The following is a 16,144-nucleotide window of genomic DNA, read 5'->3' as shown; positions in this document are numbered from 1 at the left end:
GGGTGGGGAGCACAGGAGAGAGCCAGGGCTGACGCTGCCCTTGGTTCTCCGCTGCCAGGTGACAGGGGCAAAGAGGTCCTGGGCACTAGACAGAGGTTGCAGTTTGGGCCTCTGCTGTGCAACCTTGTCCACATTGCCTAACCTGCCAGAGCTGTAGCAAAGGTTTCAGGTTGCCATAATGTTCGCAAGATAAGCATGGACCCTGGCATACAGTAGGCGCTCAGTGGATGTTCGCTTCCTTGGCTTTCCCATTTCCCTGTGGCTGTAATTCTGTGGGTCGACTCTGGGAAGGCGTGCACTGGCCAGTCCTCCCTCTGCTGCTCCCCAAACCCCTGGTGGTCAGGGAGGAAGGGGGTGGGCTGGGGGAGAAGGGGTCCCTGACCCGGTGCTTTCCTGCGCGGCGCTCCCCTCCCCCCAGCGTGGGCGGGGCTTCCTTGCTCACCCGGGACTCACCATCTCTGCTGCCAGGTGAGGCCGCTCAGGAGGAGGATGCTGATGAGCAGCAGGATGCAGCCGGCCACTGTGGACGGAGAGGCAGGTCAGGGAAGGGGGCCCGGGGGCTGAGAGAGCCCGTCCCCTTGTATCCGTCCCCACCCCCAGCAAAGGGCTCGCCGAGAGGTGAGCGCTGCGGTTTGTGCCGCCCCTTTTCAGAACGCGGCTCCCTCCCGGCAGAGTTTCCCTGGAGGCTCCAGGACCAGGGCCTGGGGGTGTGGACTGGAAGGGCACAAGCCTTTCCTCAGGGGGCTCCACTCTTTCTGTGGGGAGCAGCTGATAGGCACCCTCTCCCGGCCTCAGTTAAAGAAGCCGTGAGTGAGGCCTGCAATGGGTAAGAGAAATGTTGAAATATAAAGATACATGATAAACACTTAGCATCTCCTGAAAGTGTTCTGTTTCCCAGATGCTGCTTTCCTGTGGTCCTGAAGCTGTCAAGTTATCCGTACGTCCATCTGTCTATGTGTCTTAGACGTGCCTCAAAGCCTGTTTTTCTCCACTCACCCCCCTCCCCTTATGAGATATAATTGACATGTAACATTGTCTAAGTTTAAGGTATGCAATGTGTTGCTTTGATACACTTATACATTGCAAAATGTAATTACCATTTCTTTTTTGGGCCAAGAGCATTTCAGATTTACTCTTAGCAACTTTCACGTCTGCAGTACAGCGCTGTTAGCTGTGATCACCACGCTCTACGTTCGATCCCCAGACGTGCTCCTCTTCCCACTGGAAGTTTGTGCCCTCTGACACCCGCCTCCCCATTTACCCCTCCCCCGGCCCCTGGTCACCAGCATTCTGCTCTGTTTCTAAGAGCTTGGTTTTGGTCTTTGCTTTGTTTTTTTCTCAAAGCCCATTTTTGCCTCCCACCAGGAAACACCTGGAGTGTTGATGGCATGCTTCTTCTCTCTTCCGCTGGTTCCACCACATCCCCGCACCCTGGCCTCCCCTCACATGCAGGCGCTGGGTATTTCGTCCTCTAGAATCTGGTCGGGAGGCACTGGTTGAGGCTGGTTTGAGACCTCACTCCTAACTCACTACAACCGGTTCCTGTGATTCCGAGTCATGTTACTATCTGGATTCGTCTTTGACTTTTATAAACATTATATAGTGTAAAGAGCTAGTTTATAGTAACTAACCAAGCAGCTCACCAACCCACCAAGCAAACGTCCCCTGGTCTCTGTCTGGTGCACGTTTGTCGCTACCCACCTGCGATCTGATACTTGGTTGTAAATATGAACATATCCATGGTCGCAGCCACTTCTGTGGGTGTTTGGAAATCTGTGCAAAAGAGAGAGAAGGGTGCTAGTCACTGCTGGTTGTGGGGCTGCACAGGGCTGGGAGAGTCCAGGCTTCTCGGGTCTGGGGGCTCGGAGTCCACTGGATAGCTAGGAGAGACCAGGGGAGCCTGGGGCCAACATTTGAACATTTCATTCTTCTGCCTCGAGGTGCCACCTTCATCTTGTTTCTCCTCTGACACTGGCGGTGTTTGAGGACTGGGAGGTTGCACTCAGGTGTGCGATCATCTCTAGCACCTACGGGCAGCTCCAGGCCAACTCCTCCCCTTATCCTGCATCATGGTTTAATAGCCAACCTTTTATCTTCCAAGAAACTCCAGCCGTACCTGTGGTACCTGCCATCCTCGTTGTTAAGGGAAAAGAAGTTTCACTGCCAGGGGGAGCATCCGTGCTCTCCTGAGGCTCTTCTTCACCTGGAGGAGAGAGTAAGGATGCTTGTGGAACAGAAGGTGGGAAGTGGAGGTCTCATGTGCACCCCCTCCCTGGCCTCCTCAGCTGACCCCAGATGCACTAGCTGAGGTGTGAGTCTCAGTTCTCGGTTCCCCATCAGGGTCACAGCGAAGTGGCTCAGTGGCCGCAGCAGAGCAGGAGGGAGGGAATTTTGTGACCCTGACCCTGGCTTTCTACAGAACTCTGAGCAACTTTCTCCCCACGCTGCCTACTCAGCTCTGGTTTCCTTCTGTGGCTTAGAAACGGGTCATCATAATACAAATACCATCAAACCATTAAACGAAGTAGAAATGCACAAAAGGAGAGCTTTTCTCTGTGACAGGTTTCCCATTGCTCGTGGACACGCCTGGCGTGCAGTGTGGCTCATGGGGGTCAGGCTATGGGAAAGAAACACAGCAGCCTCCCTAGAAGATCCAAGAGGGAGACGTGGGGTCTGGGAAGTGGGGGTGAGCAAAGAAGCCACTAACACTTAGGGTCAAATGGAAGTGACTTTTGATTGTAGAAATAGTAAGACAATTTCAGAATGAAAATAGAAGACCTCAACATAGGTGGCTTGTCTGCGTGTGTGAATGAGCGTGCATGCGTGTGCATGTGTGTTTGTGCTTGAAAAGTCCCTTCCCTGCACATTTGCACTTTGGCAAAGCTCAGGTGGGACTCACACAAGAGGAGGGGGCATGCTAATGGCGTGGCATGTCACAAATAATGGATTTACATTATGTATCAGCAAGTTGGAAATGCGTACACGGCATGTGGACTTTCCTTTTTGAATGAGGAAGTTTTAGTAGTTTAGAGTCAGAAGGAAAATTTCAGGATCATCTAGAAAAGGGGGCAGCAGGATCGCCAGTGAGGTAGCACCCAGGGGGCTTCGGAAGACCTTTCTTCCTCTTCCATCTCCTGCTATTTATCCCCATCAGGGTACGGGGACCTTAGGTGATGAAGACCTTGGAGTTTATCTAGTCTGTTTTCTAGAATGAGAGAAAACAGAGGCCCCAGAGAGGAAGAGACTTGCCCAAGGTCACGTAGCGGGTGGGTCAGGGATTCCAGCCTGGTTCGCCCGACAGAAGCAGCAAGGTGGTGGACCTGGCGGGGGGCATCTCCATACCTGGAAACTGACTGTTCTCCCTTTCACTTATGCACTCAAGCTTGGGCCGGGTCCACCTCATGTTCCCATAGATCATCTTGCAGGTGCTCTTGGTAGGGCCTCGCTGTAGGGCCCTGAATCCCTGAGTGCACTGGTAGTAAACTATCTGCCCAGCCATGAAATGGTAAATTCTCTTCAAAGGTTCATGTTCATGTTCCCATGGTGGAGGCTCCTTGCAGTGACCTGGAAGAGGGAAAGGAAATTCCAAAGGCAAGCTGGGGAGACATTGTGAGTCCAGGTTGCCTCTTCCTAGAGACTGGACCATGGTTCTTACTCTTTTCCTTGTCCCCATCCTCCCTCCCTTCCAGTAAGTAGTGATAACATCTATGTGTTAGGACCTTTGCTAGACACGTGAAAAGGCATGAAGACCCAGTCCGCCTGCAAGGAGCAGACGGTGGATCTGGTAAGGAAGTACATACAGGCAGAATGTGGTGAGGATGACAGCCAAGAGACAGACGCTTGCTCTCGGAATGCAGAGAAATAAGCAATTACTTCTGCTGATGGTGAGAGATTTGATAAGTAGACAGGCATGCGAACGGTGGTCTCAGTTTAGGTCTAAAGGCAGGCTCAAGCCAATCTGGGCCAATGAAATGTGGAGACCGTCTGGATCCCCACTGCTAAGTGAGTTGCAGCTGGTGGTCATCTTGGGGCCACGGCGGAAGGACTGGGGACAAATCCAAAGCCAGGAGGAGGGAAGCGCTGAGATGATCTTGGAGGAATGGAGCCTGATCCCTGATCAAGCCATGCCTGAAGCTTGACCCAGGTGGGCCCTTTTAAGGGCTCTGAAAACTTCCATGCCCAGTAACTTTCCACTCGCCGAACTAAAATCCAAGCCTGGCTGACCTTTAACCTCAGAGATCATGTCCTGCTCTGATTTAATCCCAGAATCCAACCCCTGCCCCCGCCAAATCTGGACATATGGGCCACAGGTCCCTCTAAGCCCAGAAGTGTGAAACTGTATATATGCTCTGACCTTCCACAACCCCAAGGACCCATATAACCTTTCCCCGCACCCTCTGTAACCCTCTGCAGCAGGAGGCCGAGTGGTTCCATCCCAGGTGGTCTGCTCAGTGCAGCACCTTGCAAATCATGACTGAATGTGTGTTTCAGTCTCAGAATCAAATTGCCTTTACAGTCAGTAAAATTCATAACCGTCTGAACCCATTTGAATTGGGTTTGCTTCTTTCAAGTGAAAACCTCCACATTAAGACAATCCGTGAAGTATCCCTTAGCCAGAGCCAGCTGGTTATCTCTTGAGTAAGGACGGTAAACTTTGACCTCTTGAGAAAACTTTCAGTAATTGTGGAAGGTGATGCGGGAGAAACAGAGAGAAACAAATAATTAAATGTGTTTGGAAACCTTGTTCCAGCACAGAGTGAAAAGGGCTGGAAACAGCATGTTGTAGAGTAGTCCTTGGATTAGTCATTGGGTTTTAATTTTTTTAATTAATAGAAGCTGAAAATAAATTCAGACTAGTTTAAATAATCAGTAGCAAGATCCCTGTTCTAATCCAGGAGACCCAAGGCCTTATTTCAGTCCTGTTATGTGAGTTTAGCCAAGTCTTTAAATGTCTCTGTGTCTCAATTTATTCAGTGAATTCAAGTAATATTTCCTGCTCCCTGACTCACTGGCTTCTGAGGTTCAAATGAGATTATATACAATGTCGTAAAGTTCTTTGTAAGGTTATAAAATTAGCGTAGGACCATGGGGTCTTGTAAGGTCAGCTGGTCCCCCACAAGGCTCAGGTTTTCCTAATGGACTCTCTTCCTGATGTTATGGCTTGACTTCAACATTATTAATTTTTAGGAAGTTGGGGCAGCAACTTGCTGGGCCACAGCCTATTAGCTAGGAGGTGTTTGTCCACAGCTTCCAGAGGCACCAGTGTGGCACCGCCCACTTCACAACCCTGTCCTGTAAGAAATGTCTGGAAGTAAATTGCTTTGCTTGGAGTTCACTGCCTTGTACTTAAGGGGAAAACACAGCATCTCTTTGAGGGCAGGGATGACCATCTACTCAGGTTTGTATTGTCTGGCCGCAGTGCCTGGCACAGTTTGTCCCCAAACATGCTTTTTGAATTGAATTGAAATGAAGTGAGTTGAATTGAGTTCTATTTGGCCAGTTCCCAAACCCGGAGGCAACCCTGAGCCCAGGTTGGCTGCTGTAGGAGTGGCTTGAAATGCTGAGCAAACAGCCTGCAAACACTACACAATAGTTCTTGTCCACATGACATCCCTAGGAAAGAGGACAGCAGGACAGATCCTCCTCCTTTGGGGCACACGTCCTGTACCTGCAAGAGAATGGGTCCCCTCTTACCTGGAAGGTTAGCTTGGTCTGTGGGCTGCATTTGGCTCTGCATTTCTGTGGTTTTTTCTTCATTCTGTTCTTTGAGTCCAGGAGTAACTTGTTTTCCTGGGGTCTTAGGGGAGGCTAGAGAGTATGGATGGAATGAAGAAGATAGCTTCACAAAAGTTTAAAAGAGAACATGCTCTTCATGTATTCATTTGCTCAAAAAGAGAGTCTTTCTAGGGCCTGTGATGTGCCAGGCAATATCGGGGGATACTGGGGTTATAAAGATGATCCCCACACACCCTGCCCTTGGGGGGCTCTCAGGGGGCCTGTTCATGGCCAGTGCAGCACTGGCCTGTCAGTCAGGTTTCCTGTACATGATGTCAGTGGCCTACAACGTGTTTCTGAAGGAGCTGAGATTTTTCTGGTGGAATTGTTTGTGTCTGTGTGTCTCTCCAAAAGGGACTCCATTCTGGCCATCAACCCCATCAACACTGTACGTGGGGGTGGGGGTGGCAGCGAGAAGAGCTATTGGTTCAACAGCCCGCCCACTCCTCTGTTTCCCAAGGCAGTTCATTTAAAAGCTAGAGAGAGGCCCTCCTAAAGCAATGACAATGGTGCAGCCACTATGGAGAACAGTATGGATGTCCTTAAAAAACTAAAAATAGAGCTACCATATGATGCAGCAATCCCACTCCTGGGTATATATCCAGAAAAGACGAAAACTCTAATTCAAAAAGATACATGCACCCCAATGTTCATAGCAGCACTATTTACAATAGCCAAGACATGGAAGCAACATGTCACTAATAGATGAATGGATAAAGAAGATGTAATATATGTGTGTGTGTGTGTGTGTGTGTGTGAGTGTGTGTGTGTGTGTGTGTGTGTGTGTGTGTATATATATATATATATATATATATATATATGGTGGAATACTACTCAGCCATAAAAAAGAATGAAATACTGCCATTTGCAGCAACATGGATGGATCTACAGATTATCATACTAAGTGAAATAAGTCAGTCAGAGAAAGACAAATACCATATGATATCTTTTATGTGTGGAATCTAATCAATAGTGCTAATAAACTTATTTACAAGACAGAAACAGACTCACAGACATAGAAAACAAACTTATGGTTACCAAAGGGAAGAAGTGAGGGAGGGATATATTAGGAGTATGGGATTAACAGATACACACTACTATATATAAAATAGATGAATAACAAGGATTTACTGTAAAGCACAGGGAACTATATTCAATATCTTGTAATAACCTATAACGGGAAAGCATCTGAAAAAGTGTGTGTGTATACACAAAACTGAATCACTTTGCTGTACACCTGAAACTAACACAGCATTGTAAATCAACTATACTTCAATTAAAAAATTGTGATAAAATATGCATAGCATAAAATTTACCACAGTAACTATTTTTAAGTGTACAGTTCAGTGGCACGAGCTACATTCACATCATTGTGAACTAGAATTATTTTTAGTTGTTTAGTAATCATTAGTGTAATGTCTGTCCTCCCTCCCTCCCCCCGAAGTATAGGTTCCTTGAGGGCCGGGTCTGTCATATCCCCAAGTATCTGGAACAGGCCTTGGAACTAGGAGACAGTCATTCAATATCTGTTCAGTGAATGACTATTCTGGGAACCACCAACATTAGTTTTCACGTAGATGGGGCGGCCAGTTTTTGTCTGTAGGGCCGTGTGAATAATAGTTGAAGCCCTGTCTCCCTCTTTGCTACAGTTTTTCTCCTTCCCTCCGGAGTTACAAATGGAAACACTTACAGGTGCTGTCGCAGTGGCATCTGTTTTCCCAGGCAGAGTGGCTGGAGTTTCCTGTGCAGCGCATGAAGGGCGACCTTCTGCGGAAGCTTTTCTTGCAGTCACAGTTTATGATGGTGCCCACCTCATACCTGAGGACCTTGAACGTAGCGTCTCTGAGACTCGGTGGGTCTTCAGGACAAACATCTGCCAAGACAGAAAGGCACCTTAGGAGTCCAGGAGCTTCCAAACGTGGGCATATGATCGAATCACACGTTCCTTCGCTCGATTTAAGGGGTTTGTATGTACCCCACTGTTTCCTGGAGAGAAACTAAGGCTGTTGAAGTTTCTTTAGAAACCTTCATATCAGAGATGATTCAAAATTTAACTTCAGCCAAGTTCATCTCCAAACTACAGTGTCTTTTAAACTAAATGAATAGAAAGGAATGAAGTTTTATTCTGAATATGCCTCCTGCTGAGCAAGTATAGAATGAGGGGGCACAAGGGGTATGAGGAAAGGGAGGGACGAACCGCATCGATTTAATCGAGGGATGAAATATGTCTGTGAGAAATACTTTGAAGGAAATAAAGATTGTCTGACTTTCTGTAATTAATGGTTCTGTAAGGTTGGTTTTTTTTGAAGAAATATTTGTAAAGTGCTTCACTCAATGTCTGGTGAGTAGGAAATGTGTGTTTCTCATCCACCTACCCACCTCTAAGTTTACCAAATTCCTTCTCACACCACGAAGACCTGACCCTCCCTCGCCCCCAAAAATAGTCACTGGCTTCCCACTAAAGACACTCGAATAGTTGAACACCCAACTATTATGGGAGGAAAAGGTGCTGGTCTCATCAGAGCAATGATTCCATTGTATATCTCGCGACAAATTCTCCTGCTTCAAGAGATGAGATTTTTCAGGAAAAAGTCACAGGCTGGGTAAAGGAAGCGGACAGGAAGGACCACAGGAAACAGAAAAAAGGGAGGCAGCCAGGGCTCCCACAGCTGGCCTCGCCACCCAGCAAACGGGCACAGGGTCCAGGCAGGTTGCTGCACTCGCTGCTGGCAGAGGACCATCTGCCAATCATCTGTTAATCACTCAGGGTGGAGTGGAGCTTCTCTGAGCCCTCACGGTCCGCCCAGCATCTTGTCATCCTGGAGACCACCCCCATCCAAGATGCGGGACCCTCCTGACACCCTTAAGAAGGTGAGGTGAACCTGGACAGCTTGTCCCACCTCTAACCAAGAAGGGACTAAACAAAAGCAGTTTGAATGGCTCACTGGGCCAGCAGTTGTAGAGGAACATGTAAAATAATGTAAATTCCAGGAATTATAATAATCATAATAAGGCAAGAAACACAGCATGGTGGAAAGGGGAGAAGGATAGGTTTCTAAATTGTAGTTCTACCAGCTTACTAGCTATACAGCTTTATTGTTTTTACTTATCTAAGACTTGGCTTCCTCTTTTGTAAAATGGGTATAATAATTATTTTACTGATTTCTTTTAAATATTACATGAAATAACATATTAAGGTAACTTGCAGAGCACCTGGCACATAATAGGCATAGAATAGATGCTAGTCAGTTGCAAACTATCATATATAGAATGGATAAACAACAAGGTCCTACTGTATGATACAGGGAACTACATTCAATATCCTGTGATAAACCATAATGGAAAAGAACATGAAAAAGAATGTATATATGTATGTATAACTGACCCACTTTGCTGTACAGCAGAAATGATCACAACACTGTAAGTCAACTGTACTTCAATAAAATTAATTTAAAAAGAAAAAAGAAAAGAATAGGTACTAGTTCCGCTCCCTTTTTTTCCTGTCCAGAAAAAGAAAATGTCCAGATAGAGAATGGGCTGAGTTTTACCTTAACCCTTAGCTCCTGCAAAAGTTCATCTCTCCCTACAGCCCATATCATCAGTACCATTCGCTGGCACTTATCATACGTCAATACCAACCAACAATTTAAGTATCGGAAGGTAAATCTGTTGCTAAAACAAGATGTGTGTAATAATCAGAAAAGCCAAATGAAGGAACAAGGCAAGGATGTTCCCTCTTACCACTGCTTTTCAACATCATATTGGAAGTCCTAGCTAATGAAGTTAGAAAAGAAAAGGAAATAAAAGGTATCCAGATTGGGATGGAAGAAACAAAACTGTCTTTGTTTGCAGAAGACATGTTATCTATGTAGAAAATATGAAAGAATAGACCAAAAATAAAACCTCCTCCTACTAATAAGTGATTACAGCAGGGTTACAAGATACAAAGCTAATATACAAAGGTCAACCACTTTGCTAAATACCAGCAATGACCAAGAGGAAATTGAAATTAGAAGCACAATACCATTTACATTAGCACCCAAAAAATGAAGTACTTGGGTATAAGTAAAAAAAAAAAAAAAAATTATGTACAAGATCTACATGAGGAAAAACTATAAAACCCTGATGAAATAAATCAATGAAGAGCTAAATAAATGGAGAGATATTCCATGTTCATGGATAGGAAGATTCAATATTGTCAGTATGGGGCTTCCCTGGTGGCGCAGTGGTTGAGAGTCCGCCTGCCGATGCAGGGGACACGGGTTCGTGCCCTGGTCCGGGAGGATCCCACATGCCGCGGAGCGGCTGGGCCCGTGAGCCATGGCCGCTGAGCCTGCGCGTCCGGAGCCTGTGCTCCGCAACGGGAGAGGCCACAACAGTGAGAGGCCTGCGTACCGCAAAAAAAAAAAAAAAAAAAAAATATTGTCAGTATGTTAGTTCTTCCCAACTTGATCTATAGATTCAAGGCAATCCCAATAAAACGCCCAGCCACTTATTTGGTGGATGTCAACAAACTGAATCTAAGTTTATATGAAGAGACAAAAGACTCAGAATAGCTAACACAATATTGACTGAAAGGAGCAAAGTTGGAGGATATACTACCTGACTTCAAGACTTACTGTAAAGTTACATTAATCAAGACAGTGTGGTATTGGTGAAAGGATAGACAGATAGATCAATGGAACAGAATAGGGAGTCCAGAAATAGACCAAATGATCTTTGACAAAGAGGCAAAGGCAATACAATGGAGCAAAGATAGTCCTTTCAACAAATGGTGCTAGAACAACTGGACATCCACATGCAAAAAAAAAAAAAAAAAAAAAATCTAAACACGCATCTTATGTCCCTCACAAAAATTAGCTCTAAATGGATCACAGACCTAAAAGTAAAACACAAAACTCCTTGAAGATAATATAGGAGAAAACCTAGATGACCTTGGGTTTGGTGACAACTTTTTAGATGCAACACCAAAGGCACGGTCCATGAAGAAAAGAATTGAGAATCTGGACCTCACTAAAATAAAAAAATTTCCAGAGATTGGCACAACATTGTAAGTAAACTACAGTAAAAAAAAAAAAGTAAAACAAAACAAACAAAAAAAAGGAGTAGGGTGTTTGTTTTTGTATTATTTTCTTGTTACCATATGCTTTAAAAAAATAAATTCTGATTTAACGGAAAAAATATTTCTGCTCTTAAGAGACACTGTCACAAGAATGGAAAGACAAGCCACAGACTGGGAGAAAATATTTATATGATAAAGGGCTATTATCCAAAATATACAAAGAACTCTTAAAACTCAACAATAAGAACCCTGATTGAAAAAAATGGGCCAAAGTCCTGAACAGACACCTCACCAAAGAAGATATACAGATGGCAAATAAGTATATGAAAAGATGTTCCACATCATGTCATCAGGGAAATGCAAATTAAAACAACAATAAGATGCCACTGCACACCTTTAGAATGAACAAAATTCAGAACACCTAATGCTGGTGAGGATGTGGTGCAACAGAATCCCTCATACATTGCTGATGGGAAAGCAAAATGGTACAGACACTTTGGAAGACAGTTTTGGCAGTTTCTTACAAAACTAAACATACTCTTAATGTACCATCCCGCCATCATGCTTCTTGGTATTTACCCAAAGGAGTTGAAAAGCTGAGTCCACAAAAAAACCTGCACACAGATGTTTCTAGCAGCTTTATTAATAATTGTCAAAATTTGGGAACAATCTTAGATGTCCCTCAATAAATGAGTGGATAAATAAACTGTGGTACATTCAGACAATGGGATATTACTCAGTGCTAAAAAGAAATGAATTCTCAAGCCATGAAAAAACATAGAGGAAACTGTAATGCATATTACTAAGTGAAAGAAAACAATCTTAAAAGGCTATACACTGTATGAGTCCAACTATATGACATTCTAGAAAAGGAAAAACTATGAAGGTCGTAAAAAGAATTGGTAGGTTGCCAGGGGGTAGGGAGGAGGAAGGGATGAATATGTGGAGCACAGAGGATTTTTAGGGCAGTGAAATTACTCTGTAGGACACCATAATGATGGATACCTATTAGTCCAAACCCATAGAATATACAACACCAAGAGTGAACCCTAATGTAAACTATGGACTTTGGGCAACGATGATGCATCAGTGTAGGTTTATCAATGGTGACAAACGTACAATCTGGTGGGGGATGTTGATAATGTGACAATGGGGGAGGCTGTGCATGTGTGATGTCAGGAGTATATGGGAAATCTCTGTACCTTCTGCTCAAGTTTACTGTGAACCTAAAACTGTTCTAAAAAGTAAAGCCTATTAGAAAAGAACAGCTTACAAGCACACAACGGACATTTCCTGAGCTAGATAAAATAATTGAAGGGAAAAAGAAAAACAGCCCATGAGGACTTCTGCTTCCGACCGTGACAAAATTTATCTTCCTGCTGAAAGCAACTTTAAAACCAGACAAAGTATGTGAACAAGAGTTTGCAGGCATTTAGCAATGGGCAGTGCAGCACAGCATTATTTGAGAGGAAGGAAGCACATGAAGTGAGCCCACCATTGCCATGGCTTTCCTCCTGGGGCACTTTCCTGCCAGGTAGCACCAAAGTGGAGCCAGCAGAGTGGTGGCCTCACTGACCTGAAGAGGGAAAAAATCAGAGCCCTAGTCTGCTGGCATGGGTGGAATTTGTGGGATGGGGCTCTAGAGAGGAGGGGGGCAGAAGTGTGTGTGAGGATACTCTTCGGGTTTTTAATCCAGCCGCTGGGCTGAATATGAACAGGGCAGGACCCTGTGACTTAGAACCAACTCCCTGCTGTGGAGACTGAGAGAAGAATAGTTATACCAAATTTTATTTACAAAAACAGGCATCTGTTGCCTGTTGCCAGGTGTGGCTATATTTATATCAGACAGTAGATTTCAAAGTAAGAAACATTAGTCACAGATGACTTGGTTGGTTACATGAAATTACTGAGAAATCTCCAAAATAACTATGAGAACTTAGCAAATTTAGCAATCTCAATATACAGAAATCACTTATGGTTATACTGTGAGCAACCAATTAGAAAATTAAAAATTTTAAAACAATCCCATTTACAATAGTATGAAAAGACATAACATACTCAGGAATAAATTTACTGAAAACTCGCAAGGCCTTTAAACTGAAAGTTCTGAAACACTGCTAACATAAAGAATTAAATAAATGGAAAAATGCACAATGTTTATGGATTGGGAGATTCTTTTTTTTTTTTTTAAGATGTCAACTTATCTTAAATTGATCAATAAACTCAATGCAATTACAATTTAAAAAATCCAACACAGTTTTTGGTAGAAATTTGGCAAGACACAAAGACCTAGAATTTTAAGACAATCTTAAAATGATGTACAAATTTGGAGGATTCACATCATCTGATATCAAGACTTTCTATAGAGCTTCAGTGACCAAGACAGTACATACTGATAAAAGATAGACAAATAGAATAATGGAACAGAATAGAAAATCCAGAAGTAGACTGACATAGGTATATTCAGGTGATTTTTTGCAAACACACCATGGCAATTCAATGAGGGAAGGGAAAATCTCAACAAATGCTTCTGGAACAAATGATAATTGTATAGGGAAAAAAGAACTTTACTCCACATACAAAAATTAATTTTATTGTATATTTAAACATAAAAGATCCATCCACACACCAAATCCATACATTATAGATGTAAACATAAAAGATAAAACTATTACGTTTCTAAAAGAACATAAAGCCAAATAACTTTGCAAGCTAGGGATAGGCAAAGATTTCCTAGGGAAGACACAAATAGCACTAACCATAAAATAATAGTAAATTTAAAACTTCTGCTCTTCCTAAGGCATTAAGAAAATGAAAAAATGAATGCTACAGGTAGACTGGGAGAAAAATCTTTGCAACACATATATCTGACAGAAAGACTTGTGTCCACATTATACAAAGAACTACAAATCAATACTAAAAGTCAAACAACCCAATAAGTAAATGGGCAAAGACTTGAATGGTCACTTCTCCAAAGAAGATATCTGATTATCAATAAGCACTTGAAAATGTGCTGAAGACATCATTAGATATCAAGAAAAAGCAAATTGGAAACCACCATGAAATAGTCCATTAGAATGGGTAAAATGGATAAAAGACTGACAACACCAAATGTTGCCAAGGAGCTACTGGAACTCACTTCCATTACTGTTGGGAGTGTAAAATAATGCCAAAACTCAAAGTTTTAAAAATGAAGTTAAATATATACCTGCCCTATTATCCAGCCGTTCCACTCCTTTGTATTTATCTAGAAGGAGTGAAAGCACATGTCTACAAAAAGACTTAAGCAAAACATTTATAGTAGCTTTGAATAATCTCAAAAACATTATGTTGAACAAAAGAAGACAGACACAAGATACACACACTGTTTGATTCCATTTATATGAAGTTTACGAAAAGACAAAACTAGTATGCAGAAAGAAGTCAAAGTAGTGGTTGCTTGTGGTGGGTAGGGATTGACTGGAAGGAGACAGTAGGAGGATGGAAACATGAGTGTACATCTTTGCCCTGATGACAAATTGAAATTATCATGGACTTGTCACAGTTCAAGTCAGGGGGCCATTGAGGACCCGGTCTCAGACCTGTCCCTGCACCACTGAGAACTTGAATTTTCTCTGAACTGCATCAAACTTAAGGACACCACCAGCCATTTTCAAAACAGTATCTGCCAGCAGCTGCAACCTTATGGTCTCAAGGTCTCCCCTTGAAATTATGCAACCATTTCAGACCCCAACCAATTCTTACTCAATAAGCACCCTTACTGCTTGCCAGCTCCAATTATAATTCTTGATAGATGACTCATGTCACTAACTGTAACCTTGTGGGGTTTTGCCTTTATAAGTGTCCCCTATTTTGTAGTTGGGGGGAGGGGGTGGGGAAACAATTCAAGGTCTCCTTGAATCTGTGTCACTGGGGCATTCCTAACAAACCCCAAATAATCCCTTTTTATTTCAATCAGGTCTCCGTTTCTGAAATTTTGGTTAACAGCCCAGACTTGTCAAATTGTACACTTCAGATCTGTGCATTTCACTACATGTAATTTTACTTCAAAAAAATCATTAAGAAGTAGATTGAGCAATTCTCATGATTATCCACTAGCACAAATAATCAAGGATTGACCTCAGCCGCATTGGGAATCTGATGACTCAACCACAAACCAAGAGAGTTTCTAAACACAGAAATTTGAAAAGAAGGCAGACAGATTGCCTTCAGGGCACCTTTGTGTCCTTAAAAACTATTTACATGATGATATACTTTTCTAAATTAGGCCGTGGAAATTTCCAGGATCATCATAAATTAGCCCGAGCATCTGAGGAGGTCATGCGGGGACAAGAGAAATTTCCAGAACTTCTTACTCCCACAGACTTGCCTTTTATAAAAGCATCCTTCCTGGAATCTAGAAGCACTGAAACTTCCCTGGTCTATAGCTAAGAACTAGTAAAGAACTTGACTCTAACCCTTTTCCCTGGAACCATGTGAAGAGTGTTCCAAGTATCACCTGAAGAAAGTGTGTGTGTTGGGGGCAGGGGAGTGTGCAGGAAAGGTAGACCTGGGGTGCGGGCGGTGTTTCTTTTAACAGGAATAAATCTGGGATTTTTTAAAGCCCTTCTCAGGGCGGTGTCGTAAAAGAAACAGCACTACAACATCTTTAAAAAAAGGATGAAAACACTTTGTCTCTCCTGAAATCTTGCAGAGGAACATTGAAGGACAGTTCTGTTTATGTGACTCAGCAAAATGTCTGTACAGCCTCCTTCCCCATATTATCACTTAAAAATTTTCACACAGCATGGCAGCTGCCCTCTTTCTCTAGTTTTACTCCAAAAGCTCTAAAATTTCTCGAAATTCAGCAAACAGGGACTGTCTCTGCCTTTACTCTCGCACCCACCTTTCCAGATCTATTTCTTGCTTCCACCAGAGGCTCTGACTTTCTAATAGAAATTATTCTCTGCTCTCAGCTCTGGCCCATTCTCCCAGCTCAGGAGGCAAATGCAGAGGTTTTTTTTGAAAGGTGGGAAGGGAAATGTTTTTCTCTCTGTCATTTTTAAGTATTGGTGCATTTCTGGATTGGACGTCATTTTCTCTTCTGAGAGTTTTGAAAGTGTGTGCTGCGTGCAGATTGGAGGGAAAAGTTTAGACTACTAGCCTCGTGATGGGACTTGGGGTGAATGCTCAGAGCTGGGACACTGGGGCCCCTAGAGGGGTCCTACCATGGGCTCGGAGGAACATTGATGTGGTCTTGCCTCCTACCTTTTATGTAGGCAGAGGGGAAAGAGAGCCAGTAATTATCATTCATCCTGAAAAATCCCA

At 43.5% G+C, this 16,144-nt stretch overlaps 1 protein-coding gene across 1 annotated transcript in view; it reads right to left on the bottom strand.

The window, feature by feature from the left end:
- Window positions 1-220: 220 nt before the first annotated feature.
- The window catches only part of IL2RA (interleukin 2 receptor subunit alpha), a gene marked incomplete at both ends in the record, with an annotated part of 44,649 nt that continues 28,725 nt past the window's right edge, over window positions 221-16,144 (bottom strand). The window contains 7 exons of the mRNA XM_079699979.1: window positions 221-332; window positions 454-520; window positions 1,702-1,773; window positions 2,117-2,203; window positions 3,343-3,564; window positions 5,695-5,808; window positions 7,466-7,648. Of these exons, the coding sequence (XP_079556105.1) occupies window positions 221-332; window positions 454-520; window positions 1,702-1,773; window positions 2,117-2,203; window positions 3,343-3,564; window positions 5,695-5,808; window positions 7,466-7,648 (857 nt within the window). The remainder of the gene's footprint in view (window positions 333-453; window positions 521-1,701; window positions 1,774-2,116; window positions 2,204-3,342; window positions 3,565-5,694; window positions 5,809-7,465; window positions 7,649-16,144) is intronic.

This window comes from Hyperoodon ampullatus, assembly GCF_949752795.1.
Source record: "Hyperoodon ampullatus genome assembly, chromosome: 3".
NCBI classification, from domain to species: domain Eukaryota; kingdom Metazoa; phylum Chordata; class Mammalia; order Artiodactyla; family Ziphiidae; genus Hyperoodon; species Hyperoodon ampullatus.
Note: the sequence above shows the minus strand (reverse complement) of the source record. Positions and strands in the feature narration are given on the sequence as shown.